At 53.7% G+C, this 26,368-nt stretch overlaps 1 protein-coding gene across 7 annotated transcripts in view; it reads left to right on the top strand.

Moving 5' to 3' along the window:
• The window catches only part of ARAP1 (ArfGAP with RhoGAP domain, ankyrin repeat and PH domain 1), a 61,471-nt gene that overhangs the window by 10,548 nt on the left and 24,555 nt on the right, over window positions 1-26,368 (top strand). For 5 of the 7 annotated variants that reach the window (XR_004925694.2, XR_004925695.2, XM_036119453.2 and 2 more), the window contains 8 exons: window positions 6,190-6,273; window positions 10,676-11,239; window positions 23,249-23,418; window positions 24,011-24,078; window positions 24,674-24,807; window positions 24,950-25,105; window positions 25,489-25,558; window positions 25,874-25,994. Coding sequence is in view for 5 of the 7 variants with exons in the window: in XM_036119453.2 (XP_035975346.1) it covers window positions 10,719-11,239; window positions 23,249-23,418; window positions 24,011-24,078; window positions 24,674-24,807; window positions 24,950-25,105; window positions 25,489-25,558; window positions 25,874-25,994 (1,240 nt within the window). In the remaining 2 variants the exon portion in view is untranslated. Of the gene's footprint in view, window positions 1-1,582; window positions 1,658-6,189; window positions 6,274-10,675; window positions 11,240-15,636; window positions 15,943-23,248; window positions 23,419-24,010; window positions 24,079-24,673; window positions 24,808-24,949; window positions 25,106-25,488; window positions 25,559-25,873; window positions 25,995-26,368 lie in introns of those variants that run through there. The other 2 variants (XM_036119452.2, XM_036119458.2) reach the window with 2 other exon arrangements.

Raw genomic sequence — 26,368 nt, 5'->3', positions numbered from 1 at the left:
TCCAGTCCAGATGGCCCAGGAAATCAGCTTCGTTTATCACTGTCCTCTTAGTCGTCTACTCATGTTACATTTAAAATCATAAGGGTATTTTTTAATAATGGTTTTGAGGAACGTACTGGGACAAACTCAATTCTAATAGACTTAAGAGACTTTTATCATTTTGTCTTCTAATTATAAAAGTGATACACAACTATAAAAACTTTAAACAGTACAGACATGAAAGTTGTAGAAAGTGATAGTCTTTCAAGATTAGGGTGGGAATTAGGGCTAGGCCTGAAATTGAGCTCAGGGATGTTTACTGTCCCCTAGTCTTTAATGCACCATGGGCATGAATAAAACTGGTTTTATATTTTTTTAGGATGATGCTCAACTGGCTACCCCAAGGGGGTTGTTAAAATGGCCTACCTCTCACCAGGTCCACTGTGTGCGATGTGCATGTTGTGCACTGTCCAAGGGTATCTGGCTAGGAGGGGGTGAGGTGAGAGCTGGGAGAGGGGGTCCTGCAACCTAGCCTGTCCTCTTTGCTGAGCTGCAGGTCCTGCTGTGGGGCTCCTGAAGGAAGAGGCATTTTTTTCTAATTTGCTCAAAGGTCCCACCTAGGTCGGAGGTAGCCTTGTTGGAGGTAGCACTCTCCCTGGAGAGTGCATGGTGGGGTGGGGACTGTGCAGTGCCTGGGGCCACCCAGACGGAGGTCCAGGGGGCAGTGGGGTATCCAGTCTGGAACCCTGCAGGGGGACGTGGCTGGAGGCAGGGTGTGATAGTCATTGGGGGCTGGGGTAATGGAGAGCCCCAGAGTGCTGCGGGGTCTAGACTAGAGCCTGGCTACAAGGCCAGCACCAAGGGCCCCTCTGGTCAGGACAGGCCAAGGCCTTGGGGCTAAGGAACAGGAAGTGTCTGTCTTCGCAGCAGAGGAGTGAGCAGATGACGAGTGAGTGTGGTCTCTAGTACATACATGGTGACGTGTCATAGTCATCTGGGTGACAGCTCTGCTTTATGGAGGGGGAAACTGAGGCTCAAAATGTGACAAGACTTTCCCAGCACTTCAGGCAAGAACTGATGGAGCCAGGACTGGGACCTGGACTTGCCTTGCATCCTGGGGGGAAAGGGCCCTGACCTAGAGTCCTAGGGACTCACTAGTGGCCCCCAGCTCCCCACCAGGGGACTGAGGCAGCTCTTCATACACCCAGCTGCTGGGGCCCCAACTTAGTCCTCATTGTCCTGAGGGCTGCTGCTCAGAGGACCCCAGAGGACGGGCCACACCATGGATGGGTTGGGGCAGAAATCTGGTGCCAGGGCAAGTGATGGGGCAGAGATTCGGAGCTGCGGCAAGGCAGGAGACTCTGGTATAATTCTTTGGGTCCAGTATGCAGTGCCCGTCCCCCCCCCCATCCCTGAGAGAAACAAAGTAGGCTCCTTGGCCCAGGGATCAATCAGCTGCCTGCCTGAGGGCTGCACCTGCTGCCTTTGCCTATAGCTGGGCTGGAGGGAAATAGCTGCTGCAGCGGGTGGGGGCCACTTCTGCACCTTCTGGGCCGGGAGCCCAGCCCCCGCCTAGTTCCTCATATCTAAGGGAAGTGTCTCCAAGGCCCCTTGCCTGCTTCGCGGAGTCCTGAGAACACCCAGGAGGGTGGTGGATCAAATGCGGCCCTGCCCATAGGTATCACCTGGTGATTGGGTTGGGGGGTAGTGGGCATCGTGGGGCTCTGGGGGCAGTTGGACATAGTCAGGGAGTGTGGGGGCCGAAGGGGGTGTATGTGGTGGAGGGGCAGATCTGCTGTGTGGCTGCCGAGTGGTGTGAGATGGGTGTCCCTAGAGGCTGTATGAGGTGTTTGTGATGCTGGTAGGTTGTGGTTTGTAGACCTGGCCTGGCTAAAGCTGCATGTGTATTGTTCTTGGTTCCTATGTGGGACACTCTGAGGGGTTTTCTGAGGTCTGGATGCTAGGGTCCCTGCCTAGCCTGTTTGGGGCAGTGGGGGGTGGGAGGGGAGGGCGTGCAGGGGAGGAGGGGTTGAGTGGTGGAGCAGCTCAGGCCTCAGTGTGGAGCCTGGGCCTGCCTTCCTCTCCCTCCAGTCCCCCCATCACTGGGCCTTCCCTTGAACCCAGAGTGCAGCTCTGTGCAGAGGGGGCCTGAAGATGCAGTCCTGAGTGGGGGGGAGGGGGCGGGGTGGGCAGGGTCTTGGCTGAGGGGACCTCAGAGCTGAATGTGGAAGGAGTTGGGACCTTCAAGGCTGCCCTGACTCAGGCCTGACTCACTCATGCAAATCAGAATACAAAGGAGGCTCACACCCATGTGGGAGTCCCCAGACTTGTCGGGGTGTCCCTACTGTCCTCTCACATCCCTCGTCCCTGCCCCACTGAAATAACCCTGTCTCTGGATCTGCTGGGTCCTTTCCTATCCCTGAGCCTTGCACGCTCAGTTCCCTTTGGCCGGAAGCGCAACCTCCTATTTCTTCAAAGCCCAGCTCAGGAGTGCCCTCTGGAAGCCTCTCTGACTTGCCCTGACAGGGGCAGTCACATCCTCTGAAGGCCCTGTTGACTCCAGGAAGTGACCTGGGCACATTTCCACCTCCCCGAGCTTCCCTGAAATGGGGCAAGAATCTCGGGCCTTGGGTTTGTGATGAGGACAAGTGAGATAAAGGTGGGAATCTGGCAAGGGCTGGGCATGCAGCAGGCACTTAGGAAACAGAGGAAGTGGGAGTGTGTCTGCCCTTGGCTAAGGCTCTGGGCTGCCTTCCTGCTGGACTGGTGGGTATGGCGCAAGGGAGATTATGGGCTAGGACAGAGAAGGGGCAATGAGACTTAAACTGTGGTGGGGGTTGAAATGGTAGTCAGAGGACAGAAGGTGAAAGCTTTGCTGCCAGCAAGAGGGACTCAGGTCAGACCTGAAGAAGGACCGGCTGGCAAGGATTAGTGATTCCGGATGACTCTTACCTCTGGACTGAGTGCCCCTGGGCCATCCAGGCCCTGGACTCCACTGTGGAGGGCAGGGGGCATAAGAAGGGCTGCAGACTCTCAGGATACCCCAGGCCAGGTAGGGGTTAGGTGGGGTGGATCCCCATGAATGGAACAGCTAGAGACAGATCAAGAGCAGCGCTCTACTACAGGGCTCAGCTTCTGAGGTTTAGGAGCCCAAGGCGGGCGGTGAGGGAGGACTTGCTGGAGAAGGCAACCTGGAATCAGCACCTGAAGGTGGGGGGGATGTGGCTCATTTACTCATTGTCAGCAGACATTTTCAGGGGCCCCATATGCTAAGCTGGTGCCTGGTGCAAAAACCAACATGGAGTCCTGGGCCAGTCAGGCCTGGCTGGGGCTTGGGTTACATCAAGTCACTTCCTCTCTGTGGGTGTTGTTTCTTCATTTGTAAATGTCAGTGCTGGAGCAGGTCGAATGACAAGGGGCCGGACTTGTGGCTTTGAGCTGGGGGGGTATCTTAGTTGGCACAGCAGAGGGGAGCTGGAGGGAGACAGGAGAAGCTGGGGCAGGGTGGGGTGGTGGGGTGTTGGGGCTTGAGCTGGGCCCTTGAGGTAAGGGGGGGGAACCTCCCAGCTGTGGCCATGCTGTCACAACAGGATGACACTCCCCTCTGCTGGGTCCCTGCTTCCCTGGGGGTGGAGACTCAGTGACGTGTCACCGCAGCTGGAGGTCTTCCACCTCCAAACTGGGGCCAGGATTAGTGTATAGTGAGTGTGCCACTTGCCTTGGGCACAAAGTGTAAGGGTCGGGGGTGGGCAAAAGGCTCGGTAATCAAGATAATATTTTTAAGCCGTATTTTTAAAAAATCAAAATTAATGAGAAAAATCCGAGATAAAATACCAGAATTGTAAATAAAGAGGATCAGTACTGCCAGTTCCTTCTTTGTCTCAGGCTCCAGTATGGCTCAGCAAGGCAGTCTACAAACTTCTTTTTTTCAAGGAGCTGCCTCCTCCAGGAAGCCTTCCCTGACCCTCAGCCTGGTGAGGGCCCTGTGGGCTGTTTTCACTGGCTGGATGGTGTCTGACCCCCCTCTAGCCTGAGCTTCCTGGAGAGCCAGTCCAGGTCTGAGGTCGGGCTTATGCTTCTAGAGCCTTGAATGAGGCCATCCTAGAGGCGTGTCAGGGTGGATCCCTGAGTCTGACCTTGGGCTAAAGTCTTTAGTGCAGGAATAGGAACTTGAGGGAGGCCCAGGAGGGGGCTGACCCCTTCTTAGGATTGGAAGTGGTTTCCTGTTTCCCAGCCCTGGTCATTCCAGTAGGGTGGTTGGGGCCATCAGTAGTCCACGTTGAGTCTTTAGAATGGGGCCTGAGCTGTAGCAGGTGCTCAGTTAGTATTCATGATCACTTTTGAGAGGCAGGAAGCAGAGTGGCTAAGAATCCAGAGTTAGGGGGCACCTGGGTGGCATAGTCTGTTGAGTATCCAACTCTTGGTTTTGGCTCAGGTCGTGATCTCATGGTCATGAGATTGGGCCTGTGTCGGGCTCCGTGCCCAGCACTGAGTCTGCTTGAGATTCTCTCCCTCTCCCTCTGTCCCTCCCACTCGTGCTCTCTCTCTCTCTCTCAAATAAATAAATATTAAAAAAAAAAAAAAGAATCCAGAGTTAAGACTATCCAGGAGAAGTGGAAATGCAAGCCACAAGTGCAATTAAAAATTTTTTTAAATTAATTCTAATGTATTTAATCTAAATAGCCAAAATATTATACTTTTGTCATATAATACATAGAAACAATAGAGATATAAGTCTTCAGAATCCAGTGTGTACTCTATACAGCACACTTCGTTATGTGGCCACATCTTCAGTGCTTATGGCCGTATGTGGCTACTGCTGGTTACCGTATTAGACAAAGTAGATCTAAGACTATATTCAAGCTGCCCCTTCCGAGCTGTGTGACTTTGGGCAAATTACTTAACTTCTCTGTGTCTCAGTTTCTTCATCTTGTACTATGAGCTGTGTACCTCATAGGGTTGCTGTGAGGATTCAGTAAGTTAATAAAAAATGCTTACGTGCCTGGTGTATAATAAGGACTATTTAGGATGTCTTTTATTTAAAAAAAAAATTGTCATTTGAGTAGTACTGCCGTTCTTTGCCAATTCTTTCTAAAGTACTAATTACCTAGAATTTATTTTTAAAATACTTTTAAGGGGCTCCTGGGTGGCTCAGTGGGTTAAGTGTCTGCCTTCAGCTCAGGTCATGATCCCAGGGTCCTGGGATCAAGTCTGCATGGGGATCCCTGCTCAGTGAGGAGTCTGCTTTTCCCTCTGCCTCAGCCCCTCTACCTGCTTGTGCGCTCTCTCTCCCAAATAAATAAAATCTTAAAAAAAAATGCTTGTGAAACATATACCTACTTTAGCCCCGTCCTAAGAAGTAGCTGTGGAGTCTACTTAAGATAAATACCTAGTTAGTAAATTCAAATGTTCACAAGTGGCCCCCTGAAGCCATCACGCAGAGCCTTGCAGTTTTCTGTTGACCCCGCCCTGGTGGCAGGAAACATGCTGTGGCCCCCACGTGCTCATCGACCCCCCACCCTCCTCACACAGAGCCCAGGCCATCTGAGCTTGCTGGTGCTGCCCTTGGGGATGGCCCTCGGGGATGGCCTGTTCCTTCTCCTGCCTGGAAACACCCTCCTTTGGCCCCCACACACGTTTAGGAGCAGGGCCTCTGGGGTCTCGTACCCATGCCTCAGTTGCCTCCTCTGCGCTCACCCCATCCCATGGCTTCCAGCCTCAGTGGAGAGTGTCCTGTTTCCCCGGGCCTCCACCGCATCCCCCACCTCTCATTGACATGGTCTGCCTTGTAGTGGGAACTGCATCTGCCCCCTGTTCAGTCCTCCCTGGGGGCGGGCCAGGCCCCACAGTTCCCACCGAAGCCTGCGTCTGCACAGCCCAGCCACCCGTCCTGGGGAGGCCAGAGCATGGGAAGTCCTGACTCCTCTTCGCCACCTGTGTGGCCATTACCTCTGGGGGGGCATGTCTGCCTCTTCCCTCCCGCGGGAAGGCCTTCCTCTGGCCTAACCTCCACTGCCCCATGCGGCTTCCATTAGGCTCCCTGATCCCTTCCTTCTTCCCCTACCATCTTCCCCATCTCTTGCTTCCTTCCCTCTCTCCCCCCTTCCCCTTCTCCCTTCCCCTTTTTCCTTCCTCCCTCCTCCTCCTCCTCCTGGCATCCAGCTGCTCAAAGTGGCTCATAGACTTTCTCTTCTGCTGCTGTCCTTGCAGGTTCCACCTTGGACCAAGATGAGGAGCCATTCAGAGTAGCTGCTGCCTCTGGAATAGTCCCCAGTGTCCTGGGCAGCCCAGCAGGTGAGTCAGGAGGTGGGGGGCGGGGAGCTGGGTTAGGTGTGGTCGGCTGAGCCCCAGCTTTGAAGTGCGGGAGGCTTCTTGGAGGCCAGACCTGAGGTCCCAGTTTTCATTTTGAAAATAGGCAGAGAGACAGGGGAGAGGGTGAGGCTAAAGAGCCTCCCAGGAGGGCTTTGAAGGGGTGGGATAGGGCAGGGACCAGCGGCAGGGTGGGGGTTGTGGATCACATTCTCTTTTAAATTGTACTTCTTTTTTGGAAAGTGATAGAAAAGTTTAAGGTACAGAAAGGTATAGTGAAAGGTAACCCTCCCTCCTTGTCCTCACAGCTTCCTGTTCTTCTCCCCCAAGGCAGGCGGTTTCTTGTATACCCATCTGGGGGTGGTCCATGGATGTGTGTGTGCGTGCGTATATGTATATGTATATGCATGCGGACATATATGTACATTTTTTATTTAACCTAGATGTTTATGTAACAAAACACTGCTCTGGCATCTTATTATTCCACCTAACAACAAATCCTTAATATCACTTTATATGAATTTTAGAATTTGCCTAATGGTAATTTTGGGGGGGATTGTGCTTTGTGCTGGTTATAGCTTAACCCGGGAAGAACTGATGTCTTCATAATGTTGAAAGCTGGTTTACCCAAGAACATCCAATGTGTTTCTGTTTGTGTCTTCCTTTGGGCCCTCAGCAGCCTTTTTAAAGAACTCACATAGTTCGAAATGTAGGTAATTGATAAAGATGTAGAGTGAAAAGTCTCCCTCCCACTGGAGGTGGGTTTCCAGGGAAGCTGATGGAGCCTGACCTTCAGGCTTCCTCCAAGGCCCGGAAAGGGGCCTGGGTACTGTGTGCATGTGGTTTGGGAAATTTTTACAAAAGTTAAGATACTGTTTTTCCAATTGAATTTTTTTTTTTAAAACTGAGGTATGATTGACATACAACATTGTATTTTCAGATGTACAACATAATGATTTGATATTTGTGTATATTGTAAAATGATAAAGATATTCTGATATCTTTTATTTTTTTTACAAGAGGGAGGTGGGGGAGGGACAGAGGGAGAGGGAGAGAGAGAATCTCAAGCAGGGCTCCACACCCAGTGCAGAGCCCGATGAAGGGCTCCATCTCACCACTCTGAGATCGTGACCTGAGCCGAAATTAAGAGCTGGATGCCTAACAGACTGAGGCACCCAGGCGCCCCTCTGATAACTTTTTCTTTTTTTTTTTTAAAGATTTTATTTATTTATTTGACAGAGAGAGACAGAGCGAGAGAGGGAACACCAGCAGGGGGAGTGGGAGAGGGAGAAGCAGGCTACTGGCCGAGCAGGGAGCCCGATGTGGGGCTGGATCCCATGACCCTGGGACCATGACCCAAGCCGAAGGCAGACGCTTAACGACTGAACTACCCAGGCGCCCCTGATATCTTTTTCTTAAAGAGGGAATTGAACATGTGTCAGCGTCAGACCCCTTGAAGTCTGGCTCTATGTCTGCTCCTTCCCATCCCCCCTCAGCCTTCCATTTTCCTCCTTAGAGGCAACGTCACCTTTCTCTGTCTGATGTAGCTTTTCAGAGATATTTTATGCATTTACCATCACCACAGACTGGTCTATCCTCTCTGGTTTTGTTTTTTTCTACATAAAAGGCAGAATGTTCTATATACTGTTCTGCACCTTTCTTTAGCCATTTAACAACATTATCTGGGAGGTCATCCCATATCAACATGTAACGAGTTTCCTCATTTTTTTTTCTTTTTAAGTAGGCTCCACACCCAGCGTGGAGCCCACCACAAGGCTTGAACTCACGACCCTGAGATCAAGACCTGAGCTGAGACCAAGACTCAGATGCTTAACCCACTGAGCCACCCAGGCGCCCCAAGTTTCCTCTTTTTTTTTTAAGGCTGCTCAGTAGTCTACTGTATGACTGCACTATAATTTAGTTAACTGTTCCCTGTTTGATGGGTATTTTGGTTATTTCCAATCTTTTGTTATTGTACACATCGATGTTGCCAGTCACCTTGGAAGACTGCAGGATAAGTGCCTAGGGGTGGCTGGATCAAAGGGTAGAAGGACTTGGGGTTTTCATACTATTGTGGCATTAATTGTCCTCCCCAGAGGCACTCCCACTAGCCGGGCATGGGAATGCCTCATCCCAGTCACCGTAACTGCTTAGTGTGAGGAGGTTAAGTTCGTTTTCATATGCTTAAGAACCATTTATATTTTCCTTTCTGTGAATTTCTCTCTGCATATTTTTTCCCCTTTTTCTGTTAGGTCATTGACCTGTTTCTTCTTTCTAGGTGCTTTTCAGTGTTTAGGAAAATCAGTTCTGTGTCTGGGATATGAGAGACAGATGTCCTCTGATTTGTCGTTTATCTCTTGGCTTTGTTTCTGGTGCATTTTCATCATGCAGGAATGTTTGATTTTTATATAGTTGAATATATATTTTTAAAGATTTTATTTATTTATTTGACAGAGAGAGACACAGCGAAAGAGGGAACACAAGCAGGGGGAGTGGGAGAGGGAGAAGCAGGCTTCCTGCAGAGCAGGGAGCCCAATGTGGGGCTCAATCCCAGGACCCTGGGATCATGACCTGAGCAGAAGGCAGATGCCTAATGACTGAGCCACCCAGGTGCCCCTATAGTTGAATATTTTACTCTTTATCTTCCTGGGTTTGTATCATTTCCAAAAGGATTTTGCCTCTCTGAGATGATATTTTAAACCCTTTCATGGTTTTATTTTTTATAATGAAATCTTTGATCCACCTATAATTTATACTGTTGTAAGGTGTGAGGTAGGGGGTCTAACTTTGTTTCTAGATTGTTCCACGGCTGTCCCAACAATTTAATAATACATCTTTTCTCTACTAGTTTGAGATGTTACTTTTATTGGACACTAAATTATGATATGTATTTGGATCTATTTTTGAACTTTCTGTTTTGTTTGATTCATCTGTTCAGGTGCTGGTAACATGTACTATTTTAATTACAATGGCTTATATGTTTTAATATGTGATGAGGCTGGTTCTCTTTACCCTTCTTTTCCCCCATGCCCTGCTTCCAGAATTTTCCTGGCTCTTCCTGCTTGTTTACTTTTCCACATGAATTTTCAAATCTGCTTGTCTAGCTCCCTTTCCCCCTTCCCCAAAATTGTGTGTGTATTTAGTAGGATTGTGCATATTTATAAATTAACTTAGAATTACTGTCTTCCTGATGCCTTCACCCAGGAGCATACCATGTCTTTCCATTTGTCCAGGTCCCTTCTTTTTGCTTCTTCCTATAGATCTCGTGCAATTCTTATTATATTTCTTCTTGGTGTTTTAGGTTTTGTAATGCTATAGTAAATGAGGCTCTTCATCCTGGTTTCTACCTGGTTACTGCCTATAAATACTGATTCTGTTCTGTCAGTTTCGAATCCAGCTTACTTGCTAAATTCTTTAATTTTTAATTCCATGATTAATAATAATCACCATCATGGAGTGGATATCCTTGTTTCATTCCTGACTTAGATGAAAATTTTTCCATTGTTTTCTCATGAAGCAAGGTGCTGATTTTTAGTTTAAGGAAGTATCAGTCTGTTTCTATTTTAGTAAGATTTTTGTTAAGTACACTGGATATTGTGTTTTATCATTTGCTTCTTTGGTATCTGTGGAGATGATCTGGTGACTTTGCTCTTTTGATTTGCTAATCACCTTCTCTCTGTGTCATCAGTCTCTTGACTCTTGCCAGGCCGGGAGCTCTGGAGTGCAGGGATGGGACCTGAGTCCCTGTCGCCCAGTGCCAGGCTCTCTCCAATGAACAAATGAGTGGATAGCCTTTCCGATACATTAACCCCCTTGGTGGTGGGAGGGGTGACTCATTCACAGGGCCAGGACCCCAGAGGCTGTGTGATGCTGGCTTCATTTAACTCCTAGAGCATTCTGCTTCCTCCAGGGGCATGGAGGTGGGGTGAAGCTCAAACCCCTACACGGGGCCTGCAAGGGGACCAGCAGGCCCACCCGTACTGGCTAAGCCCCTGGTCTTGGCCATCAGCTGGGAACTGGTGCCTCAGAAGGAACTGGGCCCTTGCCCGGGTCTTGCAGAGGGCAGTAGATGCAGCCATTGGCCAGCCTTGCAGCAGCGGCCCCGGCTGTGGATGGGGCTTAGGGGTGGTACCAACTCTGGAGGTACTGGAGGGCTTCCTAGAGCAGGTGTGAGCTGGATGCTAGGAGGCCACGGGGGTGGGGGTGGCAGGTTTCAGGCAGAGACAAAAGCCTATGTGTTCAGGGACCTGGCAGTATCTGGCCTTGCCTGGCACAGGGGAGAAGCTCAAGGACAGAGCTTGACCGCATGGCATGGGAGAGCCACAGACAGTTGCTAACTGTGGCCGGGCAGCTTTGCCTCTCACCTGTGCCCATCTGTCTATTCCAGGTCCGGACAGGGCCCTGCTGGCTGGCCTCTGCTAGCAGGAACCATGGCAGAGGCCGGGGATGCAGCGCTCTCTGTGGCTGAGTGGCTGCGAGCGCTGCACCTGGAGCAGTACGCCGGGCTCTTCGAGCAGCATGGACTGGTGTGGGCCACAGAGTGCCAGGGCCTCAGTGATGCCCGCCTGCAGGACATGGGCATGCTGCTGCCTGGTCACCGCCGCCGCATCCTGGCCGGCCTACTGCGCGCTCACACGCCCCCGACCCCGGCACCCCGCCCCACCGCGCGGCCTGTGCCCATGAAGCGTCATGTCTTCCGCTCGCTGCCCGCGCCTGCCGCGCCGCCTGCGGCGCCACCGGAGCCGCTGCCCACGGCTGGAGAGGAGGCGGGGCTACCCACTGCCCCCCCCATCCCCCCGCGGAGGAGCTGCCTGCCGCCCGCCTGCTTCTCCGCCCCATCCGCAGCAGCCCCGGACCCTGTGCTGCCCCCGCTGCCCGCCAAGCGGCATTTGGCAGAGTTAAGTGTTCCGCCTGTGCCCCCCCGCACTGGGCCACCCCGCCTGCTGGTGAGGTGAGTGGATGCCATCCATGGTGGGAGGAACACGGGTAGAGGATCCTAGAAAGTGGAGGGGGCGTTTGTGGCCTTTGGCAGTGGGGTAAGAAAGGCTCCCTCGGCCTGTGTAAAGCTCAGAGGTGGGAGGCACCGTCCGGGGGCACTCTGAGCAGACTGGACCTAAACTGTTGGGTGAGGGTGGGTGAGGCTTGTGGATGGCACTGGTGGGATATTCTGTGAAGGCCAGGTGGGAAGCCAGGAAGGTTTCAAGCAGAATAATCCGATAAAAGCTGAATACTAAAAAGATGACTCTGGGGGCTGGTGAGGTTGGTGGAGGAGGAGGCTGGGTGACTAGTGACAGGGTCCAGGCTCCCCCCAGGAGAGGCCCCTACTCGGGCTGTGCTAACAAGGCTGGAGAGAAGTAGGCAGATTGGGGTGAGAAGTTGGCCCTGGAATGGACGGGCCTTGGGGATGGCCAGGCATAAGCAGAGAGGGCACGGGGAGCTGCGCAGTGTCCATGTTTCCATCTTGGATGGATAGTGGTGCCATCCCTGATCTGGGGTCCAGGGACAGAAGTGTAGCCAGGGAGGAAATCTGGAGTTCCATTTGGGGCCTGGTAAGTATGAGACGCTGGGAGATGGGAGTACGTTTCAAGTCAGTAGGTAGCGTGTGGAGGAAATAGTCTAGGAAACAGCCGTCCGGAGAGTGGGAACTGCCCAGGGCCTGGTACTTGTGCTCCTGTCGTCCCCTCCACACTGCCCCTGCCGCATGGCCCCAAGTCCTGGGGACACTTCTCAGGCCGCAACCTACTCACTGTCCCTCCTCCTCAGAATTGTTTTCCCCTCTCCTGGCTCCCCGTACTCCTGTTTCCTTGAGTTTCCTCCTACTTCTGTGGATGGTCCATTTTAACCTCCTTCACATATGCCCTCCCTTCCTGCCATTTGCTGGGGTGCCCAGCTGGGAGGGAGCATCCCCAGCTGGTGCTGGATATGTGTTCAGGGTGTAATGGAGATTATTGCAGTACTTGGACCAAGTCAGCCTAATATGGGAAGCCTTCTCGGAGGAGGAAAGGATGTGTAGAGAGGGGTCTCCTGGTCCCTACTCTTGAGCACTGTGCTGGGTGCTTCACTTACACGATCTTGTTTGATTCCTGCTCAAGTCTTTTGGGGGATTTGTGTCCTGTTTTCAAGTAGAGAAACTGAGGCTCAGAAAAGGGAGAGGAGCACAAACTGGATCCATGCCAAGTGCGTGCTCAGGGAGCCCCTGTGGGGAGGGTCTGGGAGGTTTTCCCCACCCAGAGAGGGGCATTAATAGTAAGGGGGCCTTGAAGGCCAAACCAGGACTGTGGTGTTTTGAGGTTTGATTGGTGGAAGCATGAAAAGGGTTTTGCCTTTCCTGGGTTCACACAAGGGGGATGGTACTAGGTACCCCTAAGCCTGGCTCACAGCTTAGATTGGAGTTTCCTGGAGCCCTTGTGCCCTCTAGTGGCCATCCTTTTACATGCATGAGCCGTTTCTTTTTTTAAAATTTTATTTTATTTTTAAAGATTTTATTTATTTATTTGAGAGAGAGAGCATGCCTGAGAGAACATGGAGGGGGGGCACGAGCAGGAGGGGTATGAATGGGGGGCAGGGTAAGAGCAGGGTGGGGGAGGGGCAGAGGGAAAGGGAGAAATAGGCTCCCCACCGAGCAGGGAGCCCAATGATGTGGGGCTTCATCCCAGGACCCCGGGATCATGACCTGAGCCGGAGGCAGAAGCTTAATGACTGAGCCACCCAGACACCCCTGTCCATTTCTATTTCCTTTCATTCCATCATCATGGAGAGGGGCTGAGGGAGAGAGAGAGATCATATGTATGTGTGTCTGTGTGTCTATGTGTGTCTGTGTCTGTTTGTCCATCTGTCTCTAGGGATGGGAGTAGGTGAACAAGGACAGGAGGCAGGGCCCTGTCCATTAGAAGCTCACAAAGGCTGAGGACGCAAACCTCCCATTGAGGGAGTAGAGGCCTGGATTCCTGTTTCGGAGGCAGAATACCTGGGGCAGGCCCAGCTGGCTGTGTGACTCATGAGCGGTTGCCCCTCTGGGCCTGTTTCTCTATCAGGTGCCCTCGTTGGCCCTCCATGGCCCTCCTGGTACTAACATCTGCGTTCAGGAGACTTGTTGGGTAGAGCAAGGGTCCTGTCTATGCCCCAGAGAACCAGCCCCCACCGTCAGAGCCTCAGCCTAAACTTAGTCACTTAGCTGACCTGTGGGGAAGGCCAGGCTTCCATGCTCAGGAGTCTGGCCCGTTGTAGCTAGAGGACCCAAAATTCATTCCATGCTGAGAGAATTTGTAGACAATTATTCTTCACAATTTGGGGCTATTTCTTAGGGCAGAGTGTGATGGGAGGTGAGCTGCCAAGCCTGGCTTCCTTGTCCTGGCCAGGGTCTTTGATATTTGGAACAGTGGACATCTGCAGGCGCAGGACATCTGCACCCTGACTTCTAGGGTATACTAAATCTTTAAAGCCCAGTGGCAGAAAAGCTCACTGCAGATGGAGCTTCATGTATGTGTGACAGCTGGAGGCTGGGTGGGGAGGAGAGCGGGATGGCTCTCCCTCACAGCCCCTTCCTCTGGGCCCCAGGCTCCATGGTGCACAGCAGAAGGCTATTCAACCTGGCCTTCTCCTGTCCCCTTTGTAGGAGTCCCTTCTTCCTGATATGGCCTTTGGGTCCTTGCTTGCACCCTTGAGTGATAGGTGTCTCACACTCTCAATCTCAGGACCTCTTATACCAGTTCATGGGGTGACCGAGTGAGCACTTCTGCCTGGCTCCAGCCCATCACCAGCCTCCCCAGTGGAATTCGGGATTATCTGCTGTGTGTGCATGTGCGTATTCTTGAGATAGTGACTCCATGGGCGGGCATGCCTGGCCAGTGTGTAGGTGTGCACCCATAGGTGTGCATGTTTGTGCAAGCCGCCAAGGTAGTGGTGTGTTTCTGCACAGGTTTTCAGGGAAGCCACATGTGGTCCTCATGTCCACGTGAGTGGGGATTTATGCGGTTTCAGTGGTTACTTGTTTGTGGTGGTGTGTGCGCGTGTGAGTTCATCAGGGCCCATGTGCACATTTATATGTGCCCGTGCGTACTGGCACAGTGGGACCTCCAACAGCGTGAGTCCACTTGTGACACCCATGTGCTGTGGGTGGTGAATTGGCATGTGTATTATTTGTGCACTGCTGGGTGTGAGCCAGTGTGTGTCCGTGTGCTGCCAAGCCCACTAGTGTTGGCTCCGTGAGGGCCAGGATTCTTGTGGGTTTTGTTTACTGCTGAATCCCCAATATCTGCAACCAGGCCGGGTGCCTCAAGAGCCCTCCGAACGTATTCGTTGTGTGCGCGAATAGACTAAGACTGCCTGAGTTTCTGTAGTCCCCAGCGATGACATGCGTGCTACCCATGCGGGCTCTGCACCCAGAGCATCCTCAGCACACACTGCACATTAGACAATAGGGTTAAAGGGCCCCGAGCTCACCATCCCACATCCCTTCCCACCAGGCAACCTGTATCAGCCCAGATGTCTTAGGAAGGCAGAGGCCTTCGAGGAGGCAGGCAGGAAATGAGCAGGGATAGGCTTGCCACCTCCCTGCCCCACCCGGGTCAGGCCTCTCAGAACCAAGCTCACATGCAGCCTGGCCAGGCCTGGAAGGAACCCCACTTCACCCCTCCAAGGGTCTACACTCCCGCCATTATTTAAGCCTGTGATAGGGAACTTGATGAGTCCAGAGATGCGGAGAAACTTGACCAGAGTCACACAGCCCAGCAGAGTGGAAGCCAGTGTTCAGACCCTGCCGCCTAGCCTGGGGCCCAGTCTACTCAGCTTCAAGCATCATAGATGTGAACCCTCTGAGCCTGCTTCTCTAAGTGGCAGAGGGGTCTTTTCTGATCCAGGGTTCCAGGGTCACTCCACAGAGCCCCTCTCAGATTGCTCTGGGTCTCAGTTTCCTCCTCTGATACCCTACCCAGACGCCTGGAGATACCTCCAAAGAGGGAGCGTTTGCCCAGAGCAGGCAGCTGCCAGCAAGGCCTCGCACCTGTGCCCCTGACTGCCCTGCAGCCCAGCCAATCCCTGGTCTTCCTGAAGGCTGGTCACTTGTTGCTGGGGCAGAACTTGTTCCCTTCGAAGGGCCTCTTTCCCAGCCTCTCTGGGCCTCCTTGTGGGGGTGGAGAGGGGCCAGCCAAGGCCAGGGCTTCCTGAGGATCTACTCTGTAAGGCCCTGCTAGACAGCACTGGGGTGGCTTGTCCCATTCCAGTTTGGGGTTGGGGGGGCAGGCTGGGGGCGGGGAGGAAGCGTCTGCCCCAGGGGATTCTGGGTGACTTTTCTCTTTCTCAGTGTTTTCAGGAAGTGTGTGTATTGGCCAGGGCGGCAGGGGGTGGGGGAGGAGGAGAGCAGGAAGCCAAGGGGAGCCAGAGCTGGATGTACACACACACACACACTCACACGCACTCACACTCACTCACTCCTGGACAGATCCAGTTTTAAACAGAAACATACGCTCAGACAAGAGATCACAGCCACGCAGAGCGGTACCTGGACCCCGACACGGCCTCAGACACACCCAGGGAACAGGGGCCTGGCTGTCTGCCAGACCAGCCCTGCTCAGACAGGCTGCCTGGTCAGGCACACAGCAGTGTCGGGCGGAGCTGTGGGAGTCCTCCGGCCCAGGACCTGGTGGACGTCTGAGGGTGAGCGAGGGGCGGCTTTGGGCTGGGCTGTCAGCGGAGGGCGAGGAGGGAGGCTCCTTCCGAGGGTCTGTCTGGCCCCTCTGGGCAGGGTTTTCTGTGGTCCTCCCTCCGCCTCTCCTTTTCTTGCTCTCAGAATTTTCTCTTTCTTTCACTTTCTCCACATCTTGTTTTTCTCTTGCCCTTTCCTTTTCTCCCCTTCTCTTTTCCTTTCCTCTGCCCTGGGCCTTTCAGGCCTCCATCTTCCCATAAGCCTGTCTCCTGGGCCCACTGGGAGCCCATGGTGCCTGAGAAACTGCCTCTGTGGCCTCTGTGGGTGTCTCCCCTTCAGGGAGCTGGTGCTGATCTCAGTTCTGGCTTCTCTCGGTGTCCAGATGAGGGTGTTGTGGCTCTGGGCAGCTCCTACCTGAACCCCTTTGCCCTCCCACCGAGTCCAGGGTAATAGGGAGACCTACTGAGGGCTGGCAGTTAGTTGGTGTGGTTCCTCCCCCACTTCCCCAGGGCAGTAGAGGGATGGGTGCTTATGATGTTGGGCGGCTGGGCTGGCCATCCCTCCCCCAAGTTGCTGTGGACCCCTCATGAACTCAACAACCCTGTGCTTGGGTCACTAGGGACATAGAGATGCCTCTCACTAGGTCCTGTCTGTGCATCCAGCCCTGCCCTGTGCCCTTGGCTCATCTTTCCACAGGGCTCAGCAGACACCTACCTGCACCTTCTCCTCCTTCCAGGACAGCTGGGCACTCAGGATGTGGGGGATGAGGTCCATACGGTCATGGGCTCCCTCAGGGATGAACTTCCTTGCTCCATAACCCTCAGGGACCAGCACAGGCCAGACCCGGGAAGCATGAAGAGCTGCCATGGGCGAGCTGGGCCTCTGCCTCCTCCTGCCCATGACAGCACAGCTTGCCTGGGGGAAAGCTCAGTGTAGGCCTGGTGGTAGACATGCCATGGAGGGCCCAACAGGCTGTGTGAGCTTAGAGGAAGGAGCAGTTGAGTGGACTTTCCTGAATGCATGTCCTGAGCACAGTGGAGCTGATGATCTAGATCATTGTGGGGATTAAATGAAAAAGCCTCCCAGAAGAATGCTTAACACATAGTGGGGACTTAGTAAGTGGTAGCTGTTGTTCAAGGAGAAGTGCTAAGAGCTGAATGAGCCTCGGTTGTGAGGGTGGATGCCAGGTTAATTGGGCGCTGCTCTATGGAGGGATGAGGGGGTTGTGGCCCGTCTCCAGTGATCAGGATGCGAGTGGGGTGCTGGTCATTCAGTCACCAACACGCGCTCTCCGAAGCCCCCTCTGTGTTGGGTGATGTCATGGCATGGAGAGAGATCAGGCTGAGGGGCATGCTACGGGCTACATCTAAGCAAGGGGAAGCCAGGAAGGGCTTTCCATGCTGTGACCTGGGCAGAACTAACAGAACAGAGGCAGGGGAGTGCTGGAGGGGTTGACCTTTGGGTCTCATGATGGAGAAGGAAGGGCAGGGGCAGCTCCGGAGGAAGCAAGAAGCACAGGACTAAGGTCTGAGCCCTGGGTAGCCAGGGCACAAATGAGGAAGTGGACAGCTGGGAAGGTTTGCCCCCGTGGGAAGGTGAGGTCAGGGTAGGAGATAGATGTGGCCAGATCATTGGGCCTCATCCCACCTCTCGGCCCTGCTGGTGAGAGCCCAGGGATTGAGATTCGGCTGGGTCCCTCCAAGGCCTGTGTGACACTTTAGGGGGAAAGTCATGAATCCAAGACACGGTGTGGGCCTGGGTCCTTTGTTCTTTGAGGTCAGTTCAGTGAAGCAAACATTGATAGACGCAACTATACTGAGTGATCAGAAGTGTGGAGGCTGGAGGAGCCCCAAGGAGGCCCCAGCCCAGCCTGGAGCCTGAGAGGAGGCACAGAGTGGAGGGGGAGGATGTAGAATGTGGACAGGGAAAGGTGTTCCAGATGGAGGGAGCCACATATGCAAATGCCTGGAAGTACGCATTTATGGGGTACAGCTCAAGCAGGCATGGCTGGAATGTGAGTAGGGGATGAGTTCAAGGCCAGCCTGAGGTATTTAGACTGCCTTGCTCTGCTGGCCCATCTGTCCTTATGGTGAAGCCTGGTTCCTTTGGCCAGAGATTGATATAGACAGAAAGATAGGAAGGGAGAGCCAGGGGCCTCCCTGGGGGAAGAGGCCAGGAAGCAGGTTCTTGGCCCATCCTCTTTCATCGCAGCCAGGGTGGAGAAGTTGTGCTGATGACCCTGACCCGTGGGAATGGCTTTCCTTACTGAATTGTCAGTAAGCCTGGAAGCAGATCAGAGAGGAAACTGAGGCTCAGAAGTAAAGTGACCTGCTCTGTGAGGTCAAAAACTGACGTAGAGTCAAGCTGGGATTTGAGTGGGTTGAGCCAGCTCAGCCTGCCTCTAAAGCTCCGTCTCTTAGCGAGACTGACCAGCCATCTCATTTTGCCCAGGTCAGGCCCTGTTTATACCTGTTTGTACACTAATAGTGCCTCTTTAAACTGTCAGAAATGTTCTGGTTTATATGATTTTTTTTTAATACGGTTAATTATATGGTCACCCTATTCTTACCCATGTCCCCTCACATGTCCCCCAGCCCCCACGTTGAAAGTCCGCTGTGTGTATTTGCCCCAGTTCAATGAAACAAACCTTCTCAGGCTGAGGTTCCAGGCTGAGGTGAATCAGCCTGTGCCCCTGTCCAGGAGTGGCCCCGTCTTGCTTTGGGCATAGTGGGGGGGAGCAGACATGTCCACATGTCACTTGGATAGAGGAGAAACGGGCTGAAGGAGCAGGGGAGCCGGGGTGGTGGGCAGGTGGAGGCCTACTGAGCTGTGTTCTTAGGTACATGTGGGCTTTCCATGGGCTGAGATGGTAGGGAGAGGGTAGTGAGGAGCAAGCAAGCAATGTAAGCCAAGGTTTGGAGGGGGAGACCACTGAGCACGTGCTCATGTTTAGGGCTGAGGGTTGGGGCCAGTCCTCTGGCCTAGTGGGTCAGAGGTCAGTGGGAAACGTCCCAGCTGGGCCGCAGGTAGAGATTGGAACTGAGGTGGCTCTTAGGGCCTGTAGCCCTAAGGCCAGGACTCCAGCTCGGGTGGGGGCACTCTGCGGGCACTGTCCCTTCCCCTGGGGTTTTCCCACTATACTGTGCCCTCCGGATACCACTTCTCCTTTCCTGGCCTGGCCCTGACTCAGCATGGCCCTGTCCCCTGTGCTAGGCAGGAAGGTTCCTGGAAGAGGCGGCTAGAAAGAGGCCTGGAGGTCCATGGGGCGGGGGGGGGGGGTCCCCTTGCTTCCACTTGCTTAGCACATAGTCATTTGCCTGCAAAGACTGTGCTGGAAGAGGGGCCGTGTGCACCGTTCCTCTTTCCCTTCTTGCCGTGGTCACAATGGCCATCAGAGCTGTGATCGTGTTCCCTCTTGGATGGCAACTCCGGAGCTGCCTGCATCCTGAGCTGGGTGGCCAGTGTAAGGAGGCAGGCCTCAGAGAAGCTCTCAGAGCCTGGCTGCGGCCTCATTCGACCCTGTGGTTGAGTTTGCAGACTGTGGTGCCGGGGTGCAAATCCCAGCTGTGGGATCCAGGACGACTTACTTTGTGTGTCTCTGTGCCTCAGTTTCCTCATCTGTGAAGTGGGGCTAATAGTCAGTGTAAAGCACTTAGAAGACAACTGGGAATATATACACATACAGAATACTAATAAGAATTAATTAATCCAGGTCTTCATTTATTTATTCATCCCTGCTGGGTGCTGGGTACGCAATAGCAAAGAAGGTAGGTGCGGCCCCTGCCTCAGGGAACCCAGAGGCCGGGGAGATGGGCCTCAGATGGGCAGATCCCTCACAGACAGGACAGTGATGGGGGGCAGCTGGGGTCCACGGATGGGAGGACTGTTCCTTCGTTGGCTCCGAGGATGCTCTGTTGCCACCATCTTCCCCTCAGCGCTGGCCCTCATTCCTGGGGGAGGTCAGGGGAGCACTCGGCACTGCTCGGCATTGGAGGGGCAGAGCCTGTCCCCACCTCCTCTGGGTTAGTCTGACAGGCCCTGGCCTCGCAGCCTGGAGTTCCACTCTTAGCTGGTCACAGGCCAGGCTTGCGGGGGGCCCCTTCTGCTTGGGGTCTGGGAGGCCGTGTGTGATAGACTGCTCTGCCTATCAAGAAGTCTCCAAGGACATTGCAGCTGACCAGCTGGGGTCACACCCTTGGACCTGTGGGTATTTACTCAGTCTCTAGGTCTTCCTCACCCTTTCATTCGCTTTTTTCTCCATCGTGATGGCCAACCTGTCCACCTACCCATCTGTCTCCCCCCCACCCATCCAGCCAGCCAGCCATTTACTTGTGCTGTCATCCACCCACCCACCCACCCATTCGGCTGCCCACTCACCGGCCCACTCAGCATGCTCTCGGCCTGAGAGCCCACTCAGCATGCTGACTCGGCCACTTCCTGCGCTGGGCTGTGGGGGTAAAGAATCAAGCCTGAAGCTGCCCCTGGCCCAAAGAGACTCAGGGTCAGGGAGGGGAGATAGCTGGTACAGTAGGTCCAGCTAGACATTGAGGCTCTCGCGAGTACCATAGGCCCACCTGGCATTTAGGGAGGGAAGGGCGGCCACCAGGGTCAGGGAAGCTCTTCTTCTGCTGCGGGGTCCTGGTCGCAGCCAGTGCAGAGTTCACCCAGCTCTCCGGCGGCCATTCTCTGTGGCCGCCCAGGAGACCGCTCAGGGGTAGGGAACTGAGACTCATGGCAGGTAGGCGTGAGAGCCACCCTGGCTTAGAAAGAAACATCTTGACTCAAGGGTCCAGTATGTCCTCTAACGACCCCACAGGTGTGGTTTCAGGTTCCTACACGGGATGTGGCCATTTACAAGCCCGCACCCTCAGGGAAGCCCGAAGCTCCAGCTTCTCCCGCAGGTGGAGAGCCCACCTGCAGTTTCTAGTCTAGGCACTGTGCCTTACTCAGGCCACTTTTGTCCGAGGCAGTGTTGCTAAGGAGAATGGCTGACCTACCCCCTGCAGCCCGTTTCTAGGGGAACAGCGTGAGGAAGCTAACTGCAGGTCACATTCTTTCCCCACACACGGAGAGGAGACGATGAGAGGGCAGGGTGATATGGAAGTAGCCGTGTGTCCTAGGAGTGTGGTTCTCCTGTGGGGTCAGGGTTCAGGTCTTGGCTTAGATGCTAGCAGGATGCCTGGCACAAAGGACAGAGCTACTTAAAAAATGTTAATTGGAATAATTTGTTGAAAGCTTGTAACAGAGGGGAAGATGGGCAGGGTCTGGGGGAGTGTGAAAGAGGGGTCAGGAAAGACTTTCAGAGAAGCAGAACTTAAGTTTGGAGTTAAAGGACAAGAGGATGTTCTCTAGTCAGAGCCTAGGAAGAAGGGGCTCCTGGAGGAGGCAAGAGCAGGAACAAAGGCCTGGCATGATCATGCCCCAGCCCTTGCTTGCTTTTGCGGTAGACACACATTGCCAATCACTGCCAGGAACACTGAGGCAATAACCAGGCTGAAAATAACCAGTGAGACAAGTTGCTCACCCACTCTGGTGTTCCTCCTTGGCCCCTGCCAGACGCTGGCTGAGACAGTGGGTGGGGCCAGGCTTCTGGGGCTTAGGTGCCTTGTTCAAGCTGTGTGGGCACACAACATGCCTGGTCTTGGTTAATTCTCCAAACACCCCGTCAGATCGGTGATGTAGTCCCCGCTCTGCAGAAGAGGAAACTGAGGCTCAGAGAGGCTAAGTGCTTTCCCTTGGACACATAGGAACCAAGACTGAGGCAGGGTTCAAACTCCTATCCGATGCCAAAGCCAGGAGACACTCAGCCTGTAGGGAGCAGTGTGATCTCTGCAGAGACAGATACACGGAGCACTGTGGCTGTGGGAGCCCAGGGGGCCCTGAACCTGGCCTTGGAGTTGGGGAAGGGTTTTGGTGGGGGGGGGCGGGATGGTGATAGCAGAGATGAGGGGCTGGTGTGCAAGAGGAGTGTGGTGGGCAAAAAGTGTTAGCAAGGATGTGTAGAAGAAGGAACCCTTGTGCACTGTTGATGAGAATGCAAGTTTTTGCAGCCACTGTGGAAAACAGCATGGAGGTTCCTCAAAAAAATAAAAATAGAACTACCCTATAATCCAGTAATTCCACTGCTGGGTATTTACCCAAAGGAAATGAAAACACTAATTCAAAAAAGTATATGCAGCCCTGTTTATTGGAGAATTGTTTACAATAGCCAAGATATGGAAGCAACCTAAGTGTCCCTTGATAGATGAATGGATAAAGAAGATGGGGGAGATATATATTTATATGTGTGTGTGTGTGTGTATACACACGTATAAAATATTATTCAGCCATAAAAAAGAATGAGACCGTGCCATGTGCAACAACATGGATGGACCTAGAGGCTGTGATGCTAAGTGAAATCAGTCAGTCAGAGAAAGACAAATACCATATGATTTCACTCATATGTGGAATTTAAGAAACAAAAAGATAACAAAAAAGACAAAAAGCCAGCACTTAAATAGGGAGAGCAAATTGGTGGTTACCAGAGGGGAGGGCAGCAGGGGGATGGGGGGAAGAGGTGAAGGGGAAATGGAGTACACTTAGCATGATGAGCCTTGAGAAATGTGTAGAATTGGCGAATCATCATATTGTACACATGAAACTAATATAACACTGTATGGTAATTGTATCGGAATTTTAAAAAAATAGAGGGGTATGGTGGGATCAGGTGAGTTTGAGGGGTCTGAGGGCACCCAGGGGGTGGTGAACATCCATGTCTGGGGCTAGAGAGAAGGTGGTCTTGAGCCAGAGACCCACAACTCAGGGCCTTAGGACTTGGTTAGCAAGGCTCTGGTCTGTGCCCTTGGCCTGGATGCCCATTTTGATCCTGACCCATCCACTCGCCAACAAATACCTTCTTATCCTTAAAAGCTCAGGTCAAGCATCACCTCCTCCAGTCTAATCTGACTCCCCAGGCTAGGATGCAGACTACCCCCTAACCCCTTCTGGCTCTTCTAGATTGGAGACCCTATGGGTACATGTGACTGAAAGCTAGAGCTTTGGGGATAGGTGACCCGGTCACAGCAATGCAGGGCCAGCTTATGGCCAAAGAAGGGGCCTGCTTCCTTTAAGCTTGAGGAGCTTGGAGGTTTGGGGGCAGGGGAGTGAGGTGAGGGGGGGCTCCTGTCTGAGTTTGTGGAATGAATGAGCTTTGCTGCAGCTCAGGTGAGCTGGGGGCTTAGTGGGTTAGAGTCCTGGCTCTGTCACATAGTGAGCCAGCCCAGTGACTCAGCCACCTGGAGCTAACCCCCTGGTGCCCAACTTTTGGTCTCTTCCCAGCCTTCCCTCCAAGGAAGAGGAGTTACTGTCACCACCGCTGTCCTCCCCTCCCCAGCCAGAGCCTGAGGAGCCCCCAGCCACCCTCCCCCGGGTGCCTCCACAGCCCCCGTCTCCACCTCCCAGCCCCCCGGAGATCCCCCCGAAACCTCTTCGCCTGCTCCCCGAGTTCGGTGAGTGCGTAGCCAGGCATGGGGTTCCCAGTGCGTAGCATGGAATCAGGGCCCCTCCAGAGTCTGCAAGGATGCAAGGATCGAACTTTCTGTTGGGTTCTGCCACCAACACAGTGTGGCCCTGGACAGGTGAGCATGATTCTCTTCATCCTCACAATGGAGACGGCACCCACCCACCTATCTGACCTACTGACTGTTAAGTGCACGTAGCAAACTTTCTGAGTGGCTCCTGGTTTAAAGTCTAGGAATATTTTCCATGGTTGTTGATGGTTTGCTTTTCCTTGGATTGTCCATTTTTCTTGATTCTTGATTCTTGTTACTTTTTTAGGCTTTTTAGACAGCCCCTGCCTCTGACCCCCAAACTTGCCACCTATTCAGACCTCCTCTCCTTTGGCCACCCCTAGTACTGTCCTATGAAGCCCTGAGAGTATAAATAGCATTTGCTGTCCCCTGTGCCTATTTCTGAAAGCCAGGCTGGAATGAGGGTTTCTTTTTGGCTGAGGGTGTCTTATGTGAAGCCAGGCCAGGGTGCCCAGGAGGGGAGGCTAGGTTCCTTGCTTCTGAGTCTCCCCCCACCCCTCTCTCTCCTCAGATGACTCTGACTACGATGAGGTTCCAGAGGAGGGGCCAGGAGCCCCAGCCGGCCTGATGACCAAGAAGGTGGGCCAGGTGGTGATTAGGGTTTGGGCTGTCCGTCAGAGAGGAGGGTGGGCTGCCCAGCTGCGTTGCAAACCCTGGGGACCACCAGAGAGAGAAAGGGCTGTCAGTTCCTGGGAGAGATTCCTTCCCCCTTGTCGTCTGGCCATGCAGGGCTTGAGGATGGAGCATAGCACCTGAGCTCTGGGCCAGGGGTCTGCGGGCGCTTGCTTGTGGCCCCAGCTCCAGCCTCCCGCCACATCTGGATGGCTGTGTATGGCCTCCTCTCTCCCCTGGGGTTTTGAGCACTTCTCCCTTGGAGAGTCTCCCTCTATCTCTTTCACTTTCTGTGTTCCTCGGTTCCACGGGTGTCTTAACTCTCCATGCCTGAGTACTTTTCACTATCCCTTCATCTTTCTGTCTTTGATGCTGTCTCCCTGGGTCCCTGTGTGGTCTGCCGGCAGGGAGAGGGTGTGAAAACAGTAGGGAAAGGGCTGAGTTGTGTGGGTCCTGGATGGAGTGGACCACGGGGACGTGGCACCCCGGGTGGGTGTGATCTGGGGCTCGAAGGGAAGCATGATGCTGAGTGGGTCTGACCGGTGTGATGGGGGGGTGCCAGGAGGAGCTCCCAGTGAGCCACTTCCCACGGGCTGTGCGTGTGGCCAGTCTGCTGAGCGAGGGGGAGGAACTGTCTGGGGACGACGACCAAGGAGATGAAGATGAGGATGACCATGCCTATGAGGGCATCCCCAAGTAAGTGTCTACTCTTCCCCAGTGGTTGTCCCACCCAGCCACCCTCCTTTCCCAAGCACAGCCCGGCCACTCCACCTCTTCAGCCCCTCCCCTGGGGGAGCCCCCTTCCTGGGCTCCCTCATTCCCTCTCCTCTTTCCCCAGTGGTGGATGGCACGCCAGCAGCCTGAGCTCATCCCTGCCCAGCAGCCTCCTGATCCCCGAGCTCCCACCACCCCCCATGGACGGGCTCCCTGGGGACCCCACCCCCATCACACCGGTCATCAAGGCCGGCTGGCTGGACAAGAACCCACCGCAGGGGTGAGTGAGGCCTGTTAGGTTCTGCTGGTTCTCTGCATGGAGATGGGAGTGCTCTAGGATACTGGTCATACCAGATCTGAAAACCAGAGGGGCTAAGGTTATTTGAACAGGTCTCTCTGCAGGCAGACTGTAAGTGGATCATCCCCACCAGATGTATGTTTTATTACCCTTAAAATTGGGAAGGCCTACTTTGAGTCTGACTTCAGTCATTCTTGCTGTAGATAAAAATACATCTTTTCAGTGACCATTGGGTTCCTTCCTCCCTTGAACTTGGCTATTCCTAATTTTGTATGTGACTGCCAGAGGGGGCTGGGGTAATCTTGGAGCCTCCCCTCTAATCCCCAATCCTTTGCTCTGTTGTCCCTCTGTCTCTGCTTCTCCAGATCTTATATCTATCAGAAGCGATGGGTAAGACTGGATGCCGATCACCTGCGATACTTTGACAGTAACAAGGTGAGGCCCCTGTTCGTCCCTGACAGGACCCCTGCTCCAACCTGGCCCTGGGCCGACCCTTGACACTGGACGTAGGTGGAGTCCCTCCCCAGACGAGTCCTCACCAGAGCTCCAGTCTGACTCCTTGAGCCGTGTCTTCTGGCCGGTCGGCCAGCTGTGGGCTGTGGTCAGGGTCAGTGTAGGGGCTGTCCCTGACCACCTGTGGGAGACGGAGCTGTAGTTAACTTTGGTTTCAGCTGAGGTTGAGGGAGCCAAGGAGGGGCTGGGCCTCTGGGTGCCCCACCCCCCACAGTACAGCTTCCTTCTCTTCCCCAGGATGCCTACTCTAAGCGCTTTATCTCTGTGGCCTGCATCTCCCGCGTGGCTGCCATTGGGGACCAGAAGTTTGAAGTGATCACGAACAACCGAACCTTTGCCTTCCGGGCAGAGAGTGATGGTGAGGTGGAGGGCAGGGAGAAGACTGGCAGTTTGGCCTGATAAGTGGGGGTTGGGGGGGTTGGGGGGGTGGAGATAAGTTTGGGTGGGGGGAGAACCGAGGCACCTCTGCTCCCCCCACATCAAACCCAGAGAGGAGTCCATCCTCTACGAGGTAGGGGAGAGTGAGGGGCACTCTCAGACTGGCTCTGTGCTTGAGATACCCACTGAGTCCTCAGAACCATTATATTTCTGTTTACAGGGGAATAGGCTCAGATAGGCGAAGTGGCTTGCTCAGTGTAGCTTGTCCAAGTCAGAGAACTCAGATCGTCGGAGATAGGTGGGCCAGTCTGGGTGGACTTGCTGGCAGAGGTGTTGCCTGAGGAGCCTGGAGGG

The sequence above is a fragment of the Halichoerus grypus genome, chromosome 11 (assembly GCF_964656455.1).
Source record: "Halichoerus grypus chromosome 11, mHalGry1.hap1.1, whole genome shotgun sequence".
In the NCBI taxonomy this organism is placed as follows: domain Eukaryota; kingdom Metazoa; phylum Chordata; class Mammalia; order Carnivora; family Phocidae; genus Halichoerus; species Halichoerus grypus.
This window is presented reverse-complemented; position numbering and strand designations above follow the sequence as displayed.